The sequence below is a fragment of the Rasamsonia emersonii genome (assembly GCF_000968595.1).
Source record: "Rasamsonia emersonii CBS 393.64 chromosome Unknown ctg1118621759991, whole genome shotgun sequence".
NCBI classification, from domain to species: domain Eukaryota; kingdom Fungi; phylum Ascomycota; class Eurotiomycetes; order Eurotiales; family Trichocomaceae; genus Rasamsonia; species Rasamsonia emersonii.
In genome coordinates, this window is record NW_013563296.1 from 189,769 (window position 1) to 211,234 (window position 21,466).

The 21,466-nt window shown below is 50.7% G+C and overlaps 7 protein-coding genes across 7 annotated transcripts; 6 read left to right on the top strand and 1 right to left on the bottom strand.

The window, feature by feature from the left end:
• Window positions 1-428: 428 nt before the first annotated feature.
• On the top strand, window positions 429-2,600 carry T310_1525 (MFS phosphate transporter; the record flags this gene model as incomplete). Its single annotated transcript, XM_013475654.1, has 5 exons — window positions 429-745; window positions 806-973; window positions 1,003-1,232; window positions 1,301-1,747; window positions 1,810-2,600. 5 exons carry the CDS (start codon window positions 429-431, stop codon window positions 2,598-2,600), a joined length of 1,953 nt encoding a protein of 650 aa, XP_013331108.1.
• A 559-nt stretch (window positions 2,601-3,159) lies between these two features.
• T310_1526 (Alpha-tubulin suppressor protein Aats1) lies at window positions 3,160-4,322 on the top strand (the record flags this gene model as incomplete). Its single annotated transcript, XM_013475655.1, has 2 exons — window positions 3,160-4,246; window positions 4,276-4,322. The coding sequence occupies 2 exons, from the start codon at window positions 3,160-3,162 to the stop codon at window positions 4,320-4,322; spliced, it is 1,134 nt and encodes a 377-aa protein (XP_013331109.1).
• A 232-nt stretch (window positions 4,323-4,554) lies between these two features.
• T310_1527 (DNA repair protein rad9) lies at window positions 4,555-6,288 on the bottom strand (the record flags this gene model as incomplete). Its single annotated transcript, XM_013475656.1, has 7 exons — window positions 4,555-4,581; window positions 4,630-4,749; window positions 4,806-5,380; window positions 5,438-5,653; window positions 5,737-5,881; window positions 5,952-6,113; window positions 6,175-6,288. 7 exons carry the CDS (start codon window positions 6,286-6,288, stop codon window positions 4,555-4,557), a joined length of 1,359 nt encoding a protein of 452 aa, XP_013331110.1.
• A 410-nt stretch (window positions 6,289-6,698) lies between these two features.
• Window positions 6,699-8,727, top strand: T310_1528 (uncharacterized protein; the record flags this gene model as incomplete). The annotated part of the gene is made up of 7 exons (XM_013475657.1): window positions 6,699-6,745; window positions 6,802-7,068; window positions 7,135-7,259; window positions 7,384-7,428; window positions 7,491-7,638; window positions 7,698-8,629; window positions 8,687-8,727. 7 exons carry the CDS (start codon window positions 6,699-6,701, stop codon window positions 8,725-8,727), a joined length of 1,605 nt encoding a protein of 534 aa, XP_013331111.1.
• Window positions 8,728-9,290: 563 nt separating this feature from the next.
• T310_1529 (DNA-directed DNA polymerase) lies at window positions 9,291-13,906 on the top strand (the record flags this gene model as incomplete). Its single annotated transcript, XM_013475658.1, has 5 exons — window positions 9,291-9,674; window positions 9,852-11,480; window positions 11,529-12,080; window positions 12,132-12,872; window positions 12,926-13,906. 5 exons carry the CDS (start codon window positions 9,291-9,293, stop codon window positions 13,904-13,906), a joined length of 4,287 nt encoding a protein of 1,428 aa, XP_013331112.1.
• Window positions 13,907-14,277: 371 nt separating this feature from the next.
• Window positions 14,278-16,386, top strand: T310_1530 (thiamine biosynthesis protein Thi-4; the record flags this gene model as incomplete). The annotated part of the gene is made up of 7 exons (XM_013475659.1): window positions 14,278-14,330; window positions 14,434-14,615; window positions 14,712-15,387; window positions 15,470-15,620; window positions 15,679-15,915; window positions 16,034-16,184; window positions 16,223-16,386. 7 exons carry the CDS (start codon window positions 14,278-14,280, stop codon window positions 16,384-16,386), a joined length of 1,614 nt encoding a protein of 537 aa, XP_013331113.1.
• Window positions 16,387-16,985: 599 nt separating this feature from the next.
• Window positions 16,986-19,494, top strand: T310_1531 (RNA helicase (Dbp); the record flags this gene model as incomplete). Its single annotated transcript, XM_013475660.1, has 9 exons — window positions 16,986-17,053; window positions 17,085-17,288; window positions 17,351-17,439; window positions 17,504-18,472; window positions 18,527-18,634; window positions 18,762-18,847; window positions 18,884-18,995; window positions 19,103-19,231; window positions 19,286-19,494. The coding sequence occupies 9 exons, from the start codon at window positions 16,986-16,988 to the stop codon at window positions 19,492-19,494; spliced, it is 1,974 nt and encodes a 657-aa protein (XP_013331114.1).
• Window positions 19,495-21,466: the final 1,972 nt, after the last annotated feature.

Consider the following 21,466-nt stretch of genomic DNA (forward strand, 5'->3'; position numbering starts at 1 on the left):
CGCTTCCTCTTGCTCGCGGCCACCCGGTGGAGCTGCGCGCCCCTCTCCCAGCGCCCGAAGCGACATATCAGCGCTCCGGATGCAGCAACGTGCATCGACGTCGCCGTCACTGCCGGTCCCCTCCCGCCGGCCAGTCGTCGACGAAGACTTTGCTCGAGCGCCATCGTGTCGTCTCTACCCCGTATATAATATAAATCTCAAGCCCAGATCTCTTGGTCAAGACTTGGCTTCCTCGTGCGCACTTCTTCTCGGTCTCTCGACCTCTCTTGGCTCCCCAAGCGTGCCGTTTGGTGACCAGCAACCAAGGCGACCACGCACGCCACGTCTTCTGGGCATCCTTGTCCTAGGTGTCTGATCGCGAGCGCAACTTCTCTCGAGAGGAAGACCAACCTTCTGCCAAGGCGTTTGATAGATCTCCGTGGTCGATCATGGCCGACGCTGGTCCTAATCCCCCGCATGGGCCCGATATGACGGGCACCCACCCGCCGTTCGAGGACATGAACGTGCACGAGAAGGACGCCTTCGACAAGCTCATCCGTCCCGATGACAGCTACACGCCCGATGGTGTCTACTGGGCTGATCTGCCCTTGTGGAAACGGATCCGATTTGTTACGTCGTACGATGCAAAGGAGGCCCGTCGCGAGCTGGGGAACATCTGGTCCATGATCAAGGCCGATCCCCTCTCGCCCGTTTCGTACTACTTCAAGAACATGGTCCTTCCTGGCGCCGGTCTGGGTCTGGAAGGGTTAGTGACACCCGCTTTCCCCGCAAAATGTGATCACAGCAGGGACTGACAGCCGTCTAGCTATGTCCTGTTCTCCATTGGCAACGTCACCCCTCTGCTGCAGGCCGCTTTCCCCGCCTGCTGGAAGAAAAACACCATTTGCAGTGCCGACTGGATCAATGCCATAAATTATCTGGAAATTGCGGGTATCATTGTCGGCCAGATCATCGTCGGTTTCCTGGGTGACTGGTACGCAGCTTTTTCTCTTTCTCTGCCAGGCGAAGTCTCGCTGCTAACCATGGGGAAACTAGGATCGGCCGTCGCTGGGGTCTGATTCAGGATGCCGTCATCATGTTTATCGGTCTGGTCATGCTTACGGCGGCTTGGGGTGTGACCCAGAACGGCTGGGTGATCTGCTATGCCTGGTCGCTGTTCTTCTACGGTATCGGTGTCGGTGGTGAATATCCCATGACTGCCACCGGCGGTATGGAGAACGCCGTCGGCTCCGGTAAGGTCTCCACCAAGGAGGACCGTCTGCACCGTGGCCGCAAGGTCACCAGCGCTTTCTTGATGCAGGGTTGGGGTCAGTTCATCAACCAGGCCCTGCTGATTATCCTGCTGCTCTGCTTCCACCACGGTTCCGGGAACCCCCTTACTCGACGGTTGCTGCTCAATGGACCTACCGTGTCTCCTTCGCCATTCCTGCCGTCGGAACCCTGTGGCTGGTCTACTACCGTGCCTACCACATGAAGGCCGCTAGCAGACAGCTCAATGCTGCCAAGAGGAAGAACCGTGTTACCGGTTATGACTACGAATCCCTGAAACTGACCTTCAAGTACTTTGGTTTCCGTGTCCTGGCCACCGCGGGTGCCTGGTTTGCCAACGACGTCTTCTTCTACGGGAACAAGCTGTTCCAGAGCCAGTTCATTTCCGTCCTTCTGCCCCACTCGACGTCCATCATGCCCAACTGGTTGTACAACTTGCTGAACGTCGGTGTTTCGCTCGTTGGTTATTATCTGGCCTGTAAGTGGAACTCGTCCTCTTTTTTGATCGCTGAGTCCTCGTGCCTGACTCGTGGCATCTAGCTTTCTTGATCGACAACAAGCTGTATGGCCGCAAGTGGATGCAGCAGATCGGTTTCCTGATGGACTTCATCCTGTTTATTATCCCGGCCTTCCACTACAAGCACTACACGTCGCTTGAGCACATCCAGTCCTTCCAGGCCATGTACTTCCTCAGCTCTTTCTTCAACCAGTTCGGCCCGAACTCGGTCACCTTCCTTGTCGCTGCCGAGGTCTTCCCGGCTCCGATCCGTGCCACGGCCCATGGTATCTCTGCCGCCGCCGGTAAACTTGGTGCGCTGATGGCCGCCATCCTGTACGCCTACATCCCCGTCCAGGAACGTTTCTACATCGTTCCGTGGTTCGGTCTGGGTGGAATGCTTCTGACCTTCCTCTTCCTCCCCGACACCACTGGCCTGGATCTCAAGGAGCAGGAGCGCCGTTGGTACTACATCCGCCAGGGTCGGGAGCAGGACTACCACGGCCCGGCTGTGCACCCCAAGCACCTTTCCCTGTGGGAGCGTTTCCGCGGTCTCGGCAAGAACTACGACCCCGAGCTTGACTACAAGCAGAAGATCGAGGAGTATCGCGCCGAGTGGGAGGCTGCCATGAGCAAGAAGCTCTCCAACGAGGAAGACAACCTCGCGGACGACACTGAGGAGACCCTCTTCGAGGGCCACGTGCACCAGTACTTTGAGCGTACCAGCCCCATGTTCCGTGGCATGGAGAAGAACGGTGCCCAGAACTTCTCCGCTCTCCCTCCGGCTGCTACTGCTGACAGTGACACCACTGAGGCTGTTCCCAACGAGAAATAAGCGGGCCGCACCCCTTGTCTCGTTGAAAACACTCCGTGTCAACAGGTATTACCACTGCAAAACTGATCTCACCTATTCTTTTCTCTGTGTCTTTTTTACTTCGGTTTCTCGGTTTAGGGGATGTAAGACATTGCTGGTATTAGACCGAGAGAGTGTGTGACATAATCTAATATTCACAGCATCTGCATGTAACGCATGCCTTTGCTGGTTTAGATACCCTCTTTCCAACAATGACGATTGTAGATAGTTTCTGTCCCATTCCTCAATTTTCCTCTTGATTGTGATGACAGAATCTCGCCAGAAAAGGACTGTACATACTTTGATCTAGATCTAAAGGTGCATCTTGAAGCTCAATGTCACGCAGTTGGTAAGTGGGGCCGGCGTCTTCCAGCCGCCCACCAATAAATCGTCAATCCATCGATCTAATTATCCATCATCGATCGATCCTTCTAACAAAGCCACCTGAGCTACCTTAGGTGCCTAAAAAGAACAATAAAGAACGGAAAGGGATTGGCAAACACCTAAACAAAACAATTGTTCCAAGTGGAGTCGTGACGACATGCCCCTCTTTGCTTTTGGCTCCAACGGTTCCGGACAGCTTGGCATCGGACACCTCGACGATGTCTCTGTGCCGACACGGTGTTTGTTTTCCAGAGAAAGGAGCGACGACAATGGCCAGGATCAAGGCCAAGGCCAAGACCAAGGCCAGGGTCTGGGCCAAGTCGTCCGCATCGTCGCGGGCGGGAATCACACCGTGATCCTCTTCGACAGCGGGGCCGTGTATGCCGCGGGGTCTAATGAGAACGGGCGATGCAGCCAATTCGGCTCTGGCTCTGGATCGAAGAAGGATGACGAGGATGAGGAAAACCAGGCTTCTCGATCCGACTCAGGAGAGTCGTCGTCGTCGTCGTCGTTGCTAAGTTTCACTCGGGTGGTCCTGCACCTCGAAGGAAGGGTCATCGACCGCTTCCGCGCCGTGTCAGCGACGTGGGAAGCTACTTTTCTGGTTCCTGCCCATGATGACAGCAACGAAGATGCTGAAGATGAGATCTTCGTGCTGGGAGCAGGCACGAAAGGAGAGTTGGGGCTTGGCCCGAATCAGACGGAGACGTCCGGCGGGCCAGCAAAAATGTCAGATTTTCCGCCCCGCGGGACGCGGATTGCTGCCATTGAGAGCGGGATGGGCCATACGGTCGTCGTTCTGTCTAATGGGGACGTCTACGGCTGGGGAGCGGCAAGGAAGGGACAATTGGGACGGTCAGCGTCACACAAGAAAACTCTTTGGTCACCGGAGAAGATCGGGGATGAAGAAATCTCGTTCCCGGCTACGGGTGCTGCCTGCGGGCGGGAATTTACTATCATCACCGGGGACAGAGAACGTGGTGACTTTGTGATCCTCGGATCAGACAGATGGAATATCTTGTCTGGTGCTCCTCAGTCCGTCAAGGGAGGCTCTGTATCTGCCAGTTGGCACGGGATCTATGTACATGAGTCGGATCTATCTATCAAAGCCTGGGGCCGGAATGACCGTGGCCAGCTCCCTCCACCGGATTTCCCCAAGGCCGCTCAGATAGCGGCTGGTAGTGAACATGTTGTCGCTCTGCTTCCAGATCAGACGGTGGCGGCTTTTGGATGGGGAGAACATGGTAATTGCGGCCCCGAAACGGATTCACAGGGCAATGTCAATGGGAGGTGGAACCAGATTCCACTTGCGGTTGCTGAGGATGCCAGGATCGTGGGAGTCGGTGCTGGATGTGCTACAAGTTGGATCATTACATCCTCTCGCTGAGGCGCACCCTCTGTTCTGTTAGCGATGTGCTGGAAGTCCCCGCGTTCTCTTTGCATGCTTAGAGATCACAAGTCACGCCGGCCTCTCTTGCACAGCCCTAACCGAATTTGACGAGGTGATGCACTCGAGATCTGGCGAGAATTCGTGATTTGTTGAGACATTTTCTCAATCAAAGAGGCCAAGGTCACGAATCTATCCAAGTCAGCGCATGTACCCTAGGCACAACGACGTCACACATACCTGTGATATGCGTTGTGTTGGAGGAATTGCAGGCTCATCTTCAACTGTCGCTTTCTCCTGCTGACCTCCATGGGCCGGCACAGGCTCGTTTTCATGGTTACCCTGTGCATCAAATCCGCCCTAAAAGCCGTAATCAGTGGAAAGTTGGTCATTCAAGAGGAAAATGGCAGACGAACCGTGTCGGCATTAGCATCCCAACCGAGCGTATCCTCTGCATCTTCCTCATAGTTATGCTCATCCCACTGTCTGTCATCATCTTCTGGGACGAATAAATTATCGAAATCCACGTACGCAGAAGGCCGTGGCACGGCGCTGGGCGGCGCTTCTGGTTTTCGAGCTGCAGCCTGAGCAGAAGGCTGGGCCGACCGATTTGGAGGTGGCGGCATCTGATCCCTTGCGGAGGTATTATTCTTGGAGGAATTCACCGAGACCGGTTGTGCTTGTGCTGCTGGTCTTGCAGATAGCTGCGACGCTGCTCGGGACGAATGTTGGGTGTCGTCATCGTCTACCTCTCCTCTCGTCATCAGAGTGAATTCCATCGAGATCCCTTCGGTTTCGTAGGCCAACTGCAAAGGACGGCAGGGACGGGTATATCTCGCAGTTATACTCGTCTTGACGGTATCCGCATGAATAACGGCGGCCTTGAAATCTTTGACACTGACTGCGACATGAAGGCCGTCCTCGACCATGAATTCCTCGAAATCATTGGTATCTATAGCAACTGATGTGTGAACTGGTTGCTTCAGAATTTCTAGACAAGATAGGTTAGCCAAGAGTTAGAAAATAGATAGAAAGAGACTGAGATCACCTTTGCCGTCGGTCACCTTTGTGGTGAAGCTGGTGAAGATAGCCTTTCCACCATCAGGATAGATATCTAATTGCTCCGCGGAAGAGCTGAAATGCTCGATGATCTCCCGCAGGAATTTGGATTCAATCGTCCACTGATTCCGAGATCTTGCCCTGTCAAACACTGCGTGTTGCACGGTGACAGGTTCATAAGTGAGTTTGTATGATTTTACGACACCTGCCAAAAAAAAAGGATGAATTATCCTGTAAGTTTGGAACGGTGTACTTAGGTATGTAAGGGGAGAAAGGGGAAGGTCATACCTTGCCCGCATATCATCTTGATAACCAGTCTACACTCTGCTTGATCGGGGGTATCATGGAGCTCAACGTCACAGCGTTCAATTGCCGTATCCTTATCCTTACCCCGTGACTCAGCCGTTCGGCCTTTGAAAACTGAGAGCAGAGCCTGGATTCGCAGTCAGACAGGAGGAACACTAGTCTACAAAAAAAAGGTGATGGGAGGAGAATATACATACCTTGATGTAAATTTGACAGGAGAACCGATCTGCAGACTGGTTTCTCGCTGCGCGATTTGCATTCCTCCTGATATTGAAGGAGAACCGAGAAAAGAACTTATCCGCATCAAATACAAACGCAGCATAGGCGGTTTTGGCCGTGTTCAGAGCACTCAGTCGTAGCTTTTGAATGTCAACAAACAGGACAATAATAATTGTATGACTTTCTATATGATAGACTTACTAGGTCGTATTCAGCCTCGATAGAGACGCTCTCACTAAATTTCGAGAGACAGAACAGTGCATCGTGCAAGCGCAGCAACGCACCGGGATCGAGAGAAAAGGATAAAGTAGCCATGGCTGGTCTCGGCCGTGCAGGCCAACAGGTTCTATTTGAAACCCCCTTTTCTGCTATGAAATTTGTTCTGGTCAATTCATTTGATTGACGCGTTGGGAGAAGCAGTTCTCGTGTTGTCCGTTCAGGCAGGACGGCTTCATGTATGCACATACAACCCGCTTATGTCATCACCAATAAAACGCGTCCCGCGACCAACTCCATACAAGGTCATTTCGATATGCGCAGCAGAGTCCAGGATAAGCACGGTAATCAATTGCTTCTCTATTGATTTTAGTTCCGTCTAATTCATCTTAATTCGAGTTGGGAGGCTGCGGTTCAAGATGGCGTTGTCTCTGCCCGGGGATGTCCTCTATGTCATCCTGGACTTCTTGAAAGCTGAGAGGGATTACAATACCATCTTTCAATGCGCAATGTCTTCTCGGTGGCTGGCGAAGCCAGCCCTGTCTGTGCTGTATCAGTAAGAAGCTCTAAGATCCATTGAAACTGAATTCACGCTGAATCTATGGAAAATAGGCTATATGATACCTCACCCGTAACGGGTGGTGGAACGGAAGAGGAGCAGTTAAGAACGAAAAGGACCACTGGTACCACCACGGTGACGGCTGGTGGCAAGGACGAGCAAAACTCCATCATCCGTAAATGGGCCCTCATGTGGCGATCGATCATCCTGTCTACGTTTGAGAGGACCTATCTCCCTTACTACAGCTATATTCGCTATCTGGATCTCGAAGATCTGAAACATCTTGTTAGCGATCCCAGTTTTAAAGGACAGATAAGAGAGTGAGTGCCTATTCTACCAAATGGGATTTCGTCTTGCACTTTTTGGTTTTGCCTAATCAGCGCTAGGGAATTCTTTTCCGGTGAAATTGGTGATTATATCTTCCGTGACTATGAAACGAAGGGGAGCAAGAGATTACGATCATCGAGAACTTCTCCTGACGCGATTTGGATTGTTCAAAAAGTCGGATCAGGTCAGTTATTATTATTTTTTTTATTTTTTTCTTTCTTTTGTTCTACCATTCCGAAACTGGAATATGAGCACAGCGTCTCTCTGTCACTATAACTGCGAAGTACAGTTTTCTAACTGCAATTTAGCAATTACACAAAAGGCGAAATCGATAAGAGAGTTATCCGGAGAAAGTAAGGCATCTTTTTTGCGTCCTCGACTCGGGTACCTGAATGCGTGCTGAATGTCTTCCCAGTTCCTCCGTCAGCTCTCACTGAATGGATCCGTAACTTGCCTGAACTTCAGGCACTGTCCCTGTGGTCCGGTAATTCTTTGAGCCATCACGCTGAAGACGAGATTCGTGTTCATTGCCCGGATTTCAAAAAGGTTGCGCTGTTCCGATGGTATGTTTTTCACTGTTAGATGGTGCAGTGTCCTTCCGTTGACCTTATCCTGTCAACAGGTCGGACAGTCCTTCAGAAACTGCAGAGTCAGAATCGGAACAGTTTCTTAAAGGGCTGCGCCCGAATTCCTTGGAGTATTTCGAAGTGATCAGTTATTCGCATTTGGGACCGCGCTCCATCGCAGCCTTGGGTTCGCATCTCAAGTCGCTCGTCGAACTGAAATTAACGAGTCTCCCGCTCAAGGCTATCGCAGAACTGCCATCTTTAACGGCACCTCCGGCTCTGAAAGTTCTGTCATTGACAGACTCTCTTCCGGAGCTTAGGAACGAAGAATTCTACAAAACCGTATCCGACGTTGCAGAGTGGATATGCAGTTGTAAGAACCTTCGACGACTAGAGCTCCGAAGATTTCTTGATGACCCTGTCCTGCTTTCCAAGGTCCTTATCGATGACAGAGTCCGCCTTAACGCCCTCCATGTTGTAGGCTACTCAATGCAGAGTGCTCGGGCTTTTCATGAAGCTCTTGCTTCTCAATCCTCCTTGCAAGTTCTATCCCTCCAAGGGGAGGGAAGCGAATGGCCTCAGGACCAAGAGGTGCTCGTACAGGCGCTAGGACAGCTGAGCGAACTTCTCGAGCTGGAACTAAAGGAAATCTCAGAGTACTTCACGCCCGACCATATCATGTCCCTAACGCCGTATCTGCCCCATCTCGAACGGCTTTGGATAAGCGGATACGATTTCAACGACCAAGTCTGGGACTCCTTCCTATGTCTTCCTCGACTACGGTATTTAGTCATCCATGCTCTGAGCGATTTCACAGCTCAGGGGATTCTTGATTTCATTTCACAGCTGGGTCCCGGCAATCGGGGGTTTTACTTGTCGATCTTGAACGCGATGTCGGATACCAGCATCACAGAAGAGGCCCAGACCGTCATCCGAGATACGCTCGCGCAGAACTTGGACGGCAGTTTCGATTTTGGGCTGGCGCGCGGTATGAAGCTTATTCAATTCGTCTTCATTAATCAGTCTGGATACTAACTTGTCGCAGAGGAGTTCACCGACTCAGAACTGGGCTCTGATATCTCATAGTAATAGAAAAATCCATCACCATCAAACCCAGGTGCAAATACGAGTCGTTCTGTTCGATCGCCTATGGGTGTAATGGTTTCAGAAAGGAATTGGTTTAATGGTAATAATTATGAGATCGAAATTGTAGCAACTGCAAAAAGACTTTTCCGGCTTGCAAAGGATATATCGGATACCTGGTTGTTAAGTACAAATCAGTTCATTATTATGGATAGTAATGTATTCGGATATCTTCGCATGAGCCTGTTGCATTACCTGGAATATTGTGCACTACAAGCAATTGTAAGACTTCGGGTGTTGGACAACGCGTAACAGCTGGAGGCTGCCGCGGGTAATTATTACCAAGTTGGGCCAATAATTTACGGCCTTAGCGGGAGTAACGCGTGGAGTCGCGTCAGACCGCCTGCAGCGCGTCCGCATTCCTTCGCGTTTGATTACCCGGAGCCGCCCTTCTTTCCTACAGCTACAATCCATTGCAACCCCTCTCAGCCAAACAAAGGCTTATTTTCTTTCTATCTTCCACAAATTAGCATATGAATTCTTAATCTCCCATATATCTCTCCTCAATGGCAGCTGCGCGAGCGAAGCTTGAGGAGCTGCGGGCGCTCCGCGCAGCCGGCAAGAAGCGCCTCTCAACATATGAGGTAGAAGAACAGGACTCGATTTACGATGAAGTCGACGAAGAAGGCTACAAAAAGGTCGTTCGACAGCGTCTGGACGAGGACGACTTCGTCGTTGACGACAATGGCGAGGGATACGTCGATGACGGTCGTGAAGTCTGGAATGATGACCCTATGATTGACAGCGGCAGTGACAGCGAGGAGCTGCCCGCAAGAGGGAAGGCTGCGAAGAGAAAACGTGAAGAAGAGAAGCAGAGAAAAGAGAAGATCAACAATGGCATCTCGCGTTATTTCAGTAGCGCTGCTGCCGCACCGGCTCCCAAGCCGAAGGTACACAGTACTCTGACTGCCCTGGCCCCTTACAAATGACTAACTTCAAGTTTAGCCCGTCAAAACAGCTGAAGATGAGGCCTTCATGGCTGATCTCTTGGGCGAAGTCGACGCCAACATTGTTCCCCGCCCGTGTACCAACAAAGAATGTGGTTAAGTCCGAAACACGACGTAAAGTTCGAATACTATCGCCGCCGTTATCCGAAAACTCGCGCACCCGAAGACAGGTGGAGAAGCAAGGTTGACAAGGTCGACAAGGTTGACGACACATCAGCAGCATCGGTCAGCCAAGAACCTGATCTTGACCTTGGAGATGATGATGATGGCATGCTTCCTGGTGTTGGTGATGAGAATATCCCCACGAGCGATCCCATTGTATCGTCCCCTGTCAGCAAAGCAGTCGAGAGAAAGGCCTCTGTTGCTGCCAAGGTGGAAGCGGGGGAGAATGACGACCAGGATGATGATGATGACATGATGGATATCGCTCAAGCCACCGGCCACCATGACAGTAAAGCTGCCAGCGTTAACATGACGGGAAGTCGACCCCCTCCCAAAATTAAGAAGGAGCCTTACCCGTCCCCTACAAGCTCATCTCCCCCAAGAGCTACATCGGATGCGGTCGATGCGTCATGGAACGATGTCACAAGCAAACTCAACGTCCTCAGCAGCCCTGCCACAGAAAGCCGCACGTTCGGCAAGCTGCGAGCGCAGGATGTGGTCGAAGAGGATGGTAGCGTGCGAATGTTCTGGATTGACTATACCGAGGTTAACGGCAGCTTGTGTCTGTTTGGGAAAGTCAAGAACAAGCAGGACGGATCGTATGCTAGCGCATTTGTCAAAATCGACAATATCCTGCGAAAGCTATATTTCCTTCCTCGAGAATATAGGCATAAGCATGGCAGAGACACGGATGAAGAGGTAGACATGGAGGATGTCTACCGTGAGGTTGACGAAATCATGTCGAAACTCAAGGTCGGCATGCACAAGATCAAGCCATGCACTAGAAAGTATGCTTTCGAGTTGCGTGACATTCCCAAGGAGGCTGAGTACCTTAAACTCCTATATCCATACGATAAACCAGCGTTGCCTATGGACTTGAAGGGCGAGACCTTCTCTCACGTCTTCGGCACTAATACGGCACTTTTCGAGCAATTCGTTCTCTGGAGGCGCATCATGGGTCCTTGCTGGCTCAAGATTGAAGAAGCTGATTTTACTGCGGTCAGTAATGCGTCGTGGTGCAAGTTCGAATGCCAGGTCTCAAAGCCAGCGCTCATCACCCCTCTTCCCGACTCAGACATGGAAGCACCGCCATTGACCCTCATGAGTCTCGCCTTCAGGACTGAGCTCAACGTCAAGGAGAATAAGCAGGAAATCCTTGTAGCGAGTGCACGGGTCTACGAGAACGTTTCTCTCACCGACACAACACCACCCGAGAAACTCCCGTGCAAGACTTTTACTGTGATGCGGCCTTTGGGCTCCGCATATCCCCTAGGCTTTGAGGCTGAGACTCGAAAACGGCGGGGCACCTACATGTTGGAGAAGAATGAGCAGTTCCTCCTGAGTAAATTTCTGGCTCTCTTCGAGAGAATGGATCCCGATATTCTTATGGGTCATCAACTCCAGGAAGTGGATCTCGGCATCCTGTTGAACAGGATGAGGGAAAAGAAGACACCCGGCTGGCATCGTATTGGCCGCTTAAAGCGTAACGAGTGGCCAAAGAACTTCAATAGAGGTGGAGGTTTTTTCGCAGACAGACATCTCATCGCTGGTCGATTGATGTGTGATCTTGCGAACGACATGGGAAAGGTGAGTCTTCAAATAGCTTGATTGAACGCTTGTGCTGACCAGTTTTAGTCTCTGATGTTGAAGTGTCAATCCTGGAGTTTGACAGAAATGTGCGAGCTCTACCTAGGTGATGATCATCAGCGCCGTGACATAGACAATGACACTGCACTGAAAACCTGGGCAACGACAAAGGAAGGGCTCATGAACTATGTCAGTCATTGCGAAGCAGATACGTATTTCATTGCCGCGTTGGTCCTGCGCCTTCAGATGCTTTCTCTGACGAAGGTTCTCACCAACCTCGCTGGCAATTCCTGGGCGAGAACCCTCACTGGAACTCGTGCCGAACGGAATGAGTACATTTTACTTCATGAGTTCTACCGCAATAAGTATATTTGCCCGGACAAGCAAACGAAGCAGCAAAGGGCCGAGGAAAAGATACTGGATGGTGACGAGGACTCTGTTGACAAGAAAAAGAAAGACAAGTACAAGGGTGGTCTTGTCTTTGAGCCCGAAACAGGTCTCTATGACCGATATGTTCTGGTCATGGACTTCAACAGTTTGTATCCCAGCATCATCCAGGAGTTCAACATCTGCTTCACCACAGTAGATCGAAGCGAAACGGTACGTCGATAGTTTCACTGGATCTTGCGATTTTCACTAACGACCAGACAGGCCGAGAACGAAAATGAAGAGAAAGTGCCCGAACTCCCGTCACCTGACCAAGAACAGGGCATCTTACCTCGCCTCATTGCGACGCTGGTCAGTCGCCGGCGAGAAGTGAAGAAGTTGATGAAGAACAAGCGTGCAACTCCAGAGGAGCTTGCTCTGTGGGACACGAAGCAGTTGGCCTTGAAACTGACTGCCAACTCTATGTACGGCTGCCTGGGATACACTCAATCTCGCTTCTATGCACGCCCCCTCGCAATGCTCACGACTTTCAAAGGCCGTGAGATTCTTAGAAGCACCAAAGAACTTGCGGAGTCGAAGCAGCTGAAAGTCATATATGGTGACACGGACTCGGTCATGATAAACACCAACATGGACAATATCAGCGATGCGCTCAAAGTGGGCGAAGAGTTCAAAAAATCCGTCAATGAACGGTATAGGTTGCTAGAGATTGACATCGACAACATCTTCCGTCGTCTTCTTCTTCACGCCAAAAAGAAGTACGCAGCCATCAACATTACCGAAGTGGATGGCAAATACGTCGACAAGCTGGAAGTCAAGGGATTGGACATGAAGAGACGTGAATACTGTGCCTTGTCCAAGGAAGTCTCATCTAAGCTTTTGACTGAAATTCTTTCTGGCGAAGATCAGGAGCTTGTCCTCAACAAGGTCCACGACTACTTGCGTGATTTGACGACGAAGATGAAGGAATATGCCATTCCAGTGCAGAAATATGTCATATACACGGTAAGCAATTCATCAGGCTCGGATTCGTGATACTCGAGCTCACATTGCACTAGAAACTTTCTAAACGACCGGAAGAATATCCCAATAAAGAGACGATGCCTCCCGCGCAGGTCGCTCTCCGAGAAATTGCTCGTGGGAAAACGGTACGACCAAATGATGTTATTTCGTACATCGTCACCACCGGTGACTCGGAGACAGCTTCTCTTCCCCCGGCGAAGCGGTCTTACACCCTTCAAGATGTGATGAAGCCCGACTCTGGATTGAAGCCGGATGTGGAGTATTACCTTTTGAAGCAAATCTTCCCACCGATTGAACGACTCTGTGCACCTATTCCTGGTACCGATGCCGTTCGTCTAGCCGAATGTCTAGGTCTGGACGTCCGCAAATATCAGATTAACAATTCTCATGCGAATAATCAACAAAATGCCGATATTTGCCCCTTGGAATCGCAGATCCCCGATTCGGTGCGTTTCGAGAATGCAGCCCGTCTGACTCTACGATGTCGATTCTGCCATGAGTCCTGCATCTTCGAGGGTCTAGTCACGTCCGCCAAGATGTGCACGCCGCATGGCTTAGTATGTCCGAACCCAAGCTGTGCTAAGCCCTTCTCAGTCGTCTCCATCGTCGCGCAGGTGGAGAGTCAGATTCGTGCCCAAATAGCTAGATACTACGAAGGTTGGCTTGTGTGCGATGACGCTGCCTGCAGAAACCGGACACGGCAGATGAGCGTCTATGGGCACCGCTGTCTGGGTCCTCGCGGTCACGCAGAAGGCTGCCTGGGCCGAATGGCTTACGAGTACACGGAAAAGCAGATGTACAACCAGCTTCTCTATTTCGCCAGTCTCTGGGACGTGGACAAGGCAAAGGCTGCTGCCGAGAAGGAGACCAGCGTGGAGAAGGACAGCATCATAGCTCTTGCTGAGCATAACCGGACGAGATTCGGAACCGTGAAGGAGGTCGTTGACGGTTACTTGAAGAAGTGTGGAAGGCAGTGGGTTGATATGGACATTTTGTTTAGTTTCATGATGGCATAATTTGGTAGGATGGTGATGGTGGTCTTTCCTGGGTCAGGCATAGGACGAATTTTGTATATTCCGATTCGTTTCATGCGACATCCCGCTTATGGTACATGGCATGTTCTCTAATTCGTCGGTTCTGGGTAGCTAATGAGTACTTTCTGAAGTTTTCCATGTTGTGGAGCTCTGTACTATGTACATCATGACGTGCGATGGGGTTTTGGAGGTCTGATTAATTTTGGTGCTTTGGACCCGCAGCGCCAGCGGCTTTTTAGGTAGAATCCCCGCAAAAACGCTCCCATAAGAAACTGCATTCTCTATTGCCACGTGGGCCGCCGTTTCATTGAAATGCAAGCCATTCCAAAATATCGGCTAGCTAGATCAAAATAATGACTCCAAAAAGAGTTCTGGTGATAGCGGGGTCCGACAGCTCGGGTGGCGCGTGCGTATTACAGGATCCCTCCCCTTCCAAAGAGAACCAACCCCTCCTTCCTGCATGATCCAAGACAGATTTGCAGATACTAACAAATTACATCCGAGAACAGTGGTCTCGAGGCAGACCAGCGGGTGCTTGCTGCACATGGCTGTTATGCGCTCACGGCGACGACGGGCTTGACTGCCCAAAACACCTTGGGTGTGCAGGACATTCATGTGGTCCCGCCGGCCTTCGTGAGGAAACAGATCAAAGCTGCCCTGGAAGATATTGGGGCGGATGTGGTTAAGCTTGGTAAGTTGAGCCTTTAAATCATATAGAGAAGACTTTTCAGGGATTGGCTAACATGGGCGCTTCTTTTGATTCTCCAAGGCATGCTGTCGTCCGCAGAGACAGTAGACGTTATTGCGGATGCATTTGCTGACCATGGAGTCTCAACTGTTGTATTGGATCCGGTATCTTCCCTATCTTTTCATTTACTGGATGTATTTGTCGTTTTCCTAACAGCTCTCCAAAATAAGGTCATGGTGTCTACTAGCGGATCGCGACTGCTGCCGCAAGATGCTGTCGAGGGTCTCCGGACAAGGCTGCTCCCTCTGACCACTGTGCTGACACCCAATATTCCCGAGGCAAAGCTACTGCTTGAGAATGCAGGTGTTGAATTCAAGGACCCCCAAAATGTCGAAGATATGATTTCACTTGCAAAGCAGGTCCATGATCTGGGTCCTGAGAGTGTCCTACTCAAAGGCGGCCATTTACCGTTGACGAGAGACCGCAAAACGGCTCGGAGCGCCGAAGAGGCGCAGATTGTCATTGATGTGCTCTATGACGGGGAGAAAGTGACGCTTTTTGAGACGGATTTCTTGACATCCAAGAACACCCACGGCACCGGATGCTCGCTTGCATCGGCTATCGCAGCCAATCTGGCATCGGGGAAAGATCTCGAACGAGCGGTACGTGCCGCAGTCAGGTTTGTTGAAGCCGGAATCAAGACAAGCGTCAATATGGGACAAGGAAGCGGTCCGATTAATCACTTCCATTCCATGTACTCGCTTCCTTTCGCTCCGTAAGGGCTCCATTCCCCGCCTCTTTGTTTTGCTTCACATGTAAATTGAGTAGTATTCTGTGGTTTTGCTAACCTGGTCTAGTGGGCGATTTTTGGAATATGTTCTCGACCGTCCTGACGTCAAGTCGGTATGGAAGGCCTTCACCGAGCATGAATTCGTGACTGGTATAGGAAACGGGACGCTGCCTGTAGAAAGATTCAAAGATTATCTCGTCCAGGACTATCTTTATCTCGTATGCCACCGATTTTGACCTAGACTCACATTAAACCGCATGGCTGACCACAGTTCAGGTTCATTTTGCACGGAGCAACGCCCTAGCTGCATACAAGGCTCGAACCATGGACTCTATAGCTGCCGTAAGAATCAGGCCCCTTCTCGACAACTACTTTGGACTGGTGCTGACATGTCGCATTGATAGTCTGCCAATATTGTCCTACACATTAACAGAGAGATGGCTCTGCACATCAATTACTGCAAATCATTCGGCTTGTCGAAGGAGGAAATGGAAAGGACTCCTGAGAAACAAGGTATATATTTCGGGACCCTTGTCCGGAAAGTGCATTGACTCATCTCTATCCAGCTTGCACTGCGTACAGCAGATATATATTAGACATCGGCCAATCCGAAGACTGGCTTGCCTTACAGGTGGCCCTCGCTCCTTGTCTGATTGGATATGGCGCTATCGCAAGGAGACTCTACGATGACAAAGACAGTGTGAGGGATGGCAACAAGTTCTGGAAATGGGTGGAGAACTACGTCGCAGAGGACTACACCGAAGCAGTCAGGATTGGAACAGGTATGTACAGTATACAGTACATACAAACCCCTGCCCAGCTCGAGCGACTCCAGTTCATGAGCTCGCTGACTCGGTTTTAGCGCTCTTGGAAGAACACATGAGAAGAGTCTCGCCCAGCCGCCTGGAAGATCTCGTCCGGATATTCATCCGCGCAACCGAACTGGAGATCGGGTTCTGGGACATGGGCCTGAGTGGCAAATAAGGACGTGTCAGACCCATGGACTCCAGGTTCGAGTTATAAAAACTTCTCAATCACCCGGAAGATACCACTGAAAAAACGTACATAGCCAATAGAATTGTATAGCTCTATCTGTAAAAAGAAATCAAAATGCTAGGATCCTGTTAATTCACTAGCAATGATAGCAATATAAATGTTCCTGGTGAATGGACATTAAAACAGGCCAGTGCCGGCAACTGTTATCGGCGGTAAGCCGGTGGCCACGCTAAGCGCCGCAGTTAAGTTTTCTCCCACGCTAAACCGCTTTGGAAAAATTTTTCTACAGCGAACGAACTTGCTTAAGTAGTCGTTGCCGCCGCGCTCCTGCCTGCCTTCACTCTGTTTTTCTTCACAGTTTCGCTTCTCTGCGCCCCTTCCTTCCTGCCCCCGTCGCCCCTCTCTATTTCTTTCTTCTTTTCCCCCGCCATCCTCATCTTTCGTATTCCGCTGGTGGACGTGGGTTCTTGTAGAGGCTTTCTGTGTTTCCTTGCCTCCCTCTCTCTTTGTTTTTTTTCTCGGGTGTCGCACACTGTCTCTTGTCGGACGGTTTTTAATTACGCTCAACCTGTGAAATAGCCAACATCATGTCGTATCACGGCAGCAGCTACAGTTCTCGTGACCATCACGGAGGACACGGTGGAGGCGGCTACAGGTATGCGCTGATTTCCTTTTTTGATTCTCAGTGACGTCTCACTTCCCCATCGGGGTGACGCGGTCTTGGTCCTGGTCCTGGTCCTGGCCCTGGCCCTGGCGATAGGCTTGACCGCACGCAGCAAGGCTTCTGCTGGTCGCCGGTTGTCGCTTCGCCATGACTCGCATCATCTCGCCAAGAGTCTATCTGGCTTTCTCGTCACTGCATTTAGAGACTGTTCAAATGCTAACATGTTGTCAGGGGTCACCACGGTGGTGGCTACTCGAACGGCTATCATGGAGGCTCCAACGGTTACAGCAACGGTTATGGTGGAGGCTATGGTGGCGGTTACGGAGGTGGTGACAGGATGTCAAACCTCGGTTCCAATCTGAAGCCTCAGGATTGGGGTGAGTGATTATCTGACAATGCCGTCTTTATTTTCACTTCGGCTGCTAACGTTATCTTTATTAGACCTCTCGGCCTTACCCAAATTCGAGAAATCCTTTTACAAGGAACATCCCAATGTGACCAACCGCTCTAGCCGCGACGTTGAGAAGTTCCGCCAGGAGCATCAAATGACCGTGCATGGTAGAAATGTTCCTCGACCGGTCGAGTCCTTCGAGGAGGCTGGCTTCCCGCAATACGTCCTGTCGGAGATCAAAGCGCAGGGATTTGAGCATCCTACCGCCATCCAATCTCAGGGTTGGCCAATGGCGCTCTCTGGACGCGACGTTGTGGGAATTGCAGAAACCGGATCTGGCAAGACCTTGACCTACTGTCTTCCGGCCATCGTGCACATTAACGCCCAGCCTCTTCTCGCCCCTGGCGATGGTCCTATTGTCCTCATCCTGGCTCCTACCCGTGAGCTGGCAGTCCAGATTCAGGCCGAAATTAGCAAGTTTGGACGGTCATCCCGCATCCGAAACACTTGCGTGTACGGTGGTGTTCCCAAGGGCCCCCAGATCCGTGACCTCAGCCGAGGTGTTGAAGTGTGCATCGCAACTCCTGGTCGCTTGATTGATATGCTGGAAGCGGGGAAGACCAATCTTCGCCGTGTTACCTACCTGGTCCTGGACGAGGCTGACCGGATGCTCGACATGGGTTTCGAACCCCAGATCCGCAAGATCGTCTCTCAAATCCGTCCTGACAGGCAGACCCTCATGTGGTCCGCTACCTGGCCCAAGGAGGTCCGTCAGCTCGCACAGGATTTCTTGAATGATTACATCCAGGTCAACATCGGATCCATGGATCTGGCGGCTAACCACAGGATCACCCAAATCGTTGAGGTTGTCTCGGAATTCGAGAAGCGTGACCGAATGATCAAGCACCTGGAGAAGATCATGGACAACCGTAGCAACAAGGTTCTCATCTTCACTGGCACCAAACGTGTCGCCGACGACATCACGCGCTTCCTCCGCCAGGATGGTTGGCCGGCATTGTGTATGTTCTCCTCCTCGTACAATTCTCTTGTGTCTATGCTAACCAGGGTTTCAGCTATTCACGGTGACAAGCAGCAGACTGAACGAGATTGGGTGTTGAACGAATTCAAAACTGGCAAAAGCCCAATCATGGTTGCCACCGACGTGGCTTCCCGTGGTATCGGTATGATGACATGCAATCCCCCCTTCCATCATCCCCGTCCCCCTTCCATTCTCGAGTCCCTAACCCGTATTGACGTCGTGTGACAAATGGCACGATGCCTTGCTCTCTTAAACATGTTGGTAAACAGGACCTGTCCAGGCTTTCTCGGGTCTGCTTGATGGTTCTCATGCCAGGAGGACCTTGGACTCACAGTGCAGTGTAGCAGACGTGCTTGTATGATTCTCCTGCTCTACCTCACTGATTTGACAGGTAGAGCTGTGGGAAGTCTTATTGAACTTGTTCAAGCTGCATTTCCAAGGTTGCTCCAGGACCGCGATTATTGCCAGCCCATGGACTTGCCACAAGGATCTTGATGAAGAATGTCCAAGAGAGTGATGCATCAAGTCTCACGCGACTGAGAAACGGCCAAGGCCACGTTGCTTGACAACTGTTGCTCAGTGTTTGCTAACCTATGGACTTTTCTTGAAGATGTTCGCGACATCACTCATGTGTTGAACTATGATTATCCGAACAATTCGGAGGATTATGTTCACCGGATCGGTCGAACTGGCCGCGCTGGTGCCAAGGGCACGGCCATCACTTTCTTCACTACTGACAGTATGTATTCCGAGTCGTCGATATGAGAGGTGAGATACTGACAACCTTTTGCAGATGCTAAGCAGGCTCGTGACTTGGTCGCCATCCTCAGCGAAGCTAAGCAGCAGATCGATCCGCGCCTGGCGGAAATGGCTCGCTATAGTGGCGGCGGTGGCGGCCACCACGGCGGTCACCGCTATGGCGGCGGCGGACGTGGCCGTGGCCCTCCTCGTGGCTTCACCACCTCGAATGCAGCACCCCTTGGTCCCAACCGACGCTGGTAAAAGTTGTATCATCCTAGACGGGGTTAGATCGTCTCCGGGATTGTGACGTAAGGTTTCGTATCCCACGCGACATCAAAACCACCTGGATGCACGTTTTCTTTCTTCCGGCACGGGCGGCGTTTTATCGATTTCATGATAGACTGCTATTGCGTTTACCGTACATTCACAGGTTCTTCGAAGACTTGAGAGGTTGTGGGTTTCCCATCTGTGACTTTATCCGGTTCATTCCAGTTTAGTTGATACTAGATTTTGCAGCTTACTGGACTGGTTTTCTTTCATTGAGTTATGCTTGAACACGTTGGTCATCATCTCAGGTTATGGATTGTCAGATAAACCAGATGCGTCCGGGGAGCTCGCTTAAAGATGACGCGTCGAGATTGTTTCCATGTCGTCTGCCATCGGGCTGTGGGCTTTAGAGGATCTTATTTCCCTCGTTTGTTTCTGAGTAATGATATTAGGATTAGGTCTCAGTGCCAGCAGTTACAGTAATTACATGTTTTCATATAACTTAAGAGGGTGTTCTAAGTAGAAGGCGACAATGTACTGCTTGTTAGACTCAGTTGTGTTGTCGCGTAGATGTGTCTGAGATGTATTCAAGCCAATTAATCAATTTGCAAGCATTTGTTCTCTGGTGGGTTGGAAACATCCAAGGAAACAGCTTGTTGAGCGGTTATATATAATTGCTGTCAGCATGCATGCTTTCTTTGTTGTACAGCACAGTACAACGCTTAACCTACGACTCATTTGGCTTTATAGCAACCAGTGGAAAAGAGATCGGTCGAGATGAATCAATATGTCAATTGTTAGGCCTTACTACCGTAACAGGTGCATACATTTCTTCTCATCAAAAAAGCGGCACAGGTGATAACTCAAGCATAGCAATTACCCTATGCACAACACACCACAAGTATAGAGCATTGTGCATCCTCCGAAACTTTAATGAAAGTATTAAGGAAAGTATCTATTTGCAGGGATGAACCCTGTTCTCGGAACAATGACCTTGTTTGCTATTCATCTCTACCTTGTCGCAGCCTCTATCACGCATTGTGCTTGTGACAGCTCAACGGAGCGGCATGCATCGTAGGAACCGTTGCGCATGGGACGGAGCTGACACCCAGTTAGGACTCGCACCCTGGCCATGGCACACTTACTCCGTACGTACGTATCGCGATGAGAGAGGGAGTCGTCATCTGATGTACTCCGTAGAGATAATGATGATCAGGAACCAATTGAGATTTATTACTGGCCCAATAATTAGTCAATTTATTTTTTTTATATCGTGATTTGAAATCCATTCGAGGGAAGTTGGAACCGACCCAAACCTTGGGAACAGCGATAGTGAGTGGACCTGGGTGTTATTTTTAATTTTATTTTGGTTTCCGTCTCGATGCCCACCTCCCGGTCCGTATCCGAAGCGGCTGGGTTGGTTGTTACTGTAATGACAGAACCAATACTGTAAAATAAATTCAAAATGACCACCAAGCATGGCAAAGGCTCTCCTCTCCTGACTGATGGGAGGTTTTCCCCCATGCATGGATATAACATAACATGCACACCAACCACACTCACACACTGTGCATACTCTGTAGAATACGGAGTATACGGAGGTAGTAGTACACCACAACTCCCTGTCGTTAAGAAGAAAAGGGCTGCAAAAATCTCGCAATTTGATTGGTGATGGAGATAGCGGAAAAGACTCATTGCTGTATCCGCCAATGAGATGAGAGGAAGGTCCGCATTAACCAACCTTCCTTCCCCTCCTGACCAAGGTTTCTAGCACTCAATTCAGAGTCACGAGTAACGAGTCACGACCTTCTTGCCCCTTGGCCCTCGGCCCCCGTGATAGCTTGCTTATGTATAGCCTATAACCAGTCATAATCTTCATGCAGTGAGTGTATGTATGTTAGGTACCTAGGATGGGGGGAGGGGAGGAAGAGGAGTGGATGGACGGGGAAATTCGCGGCGAAATCAT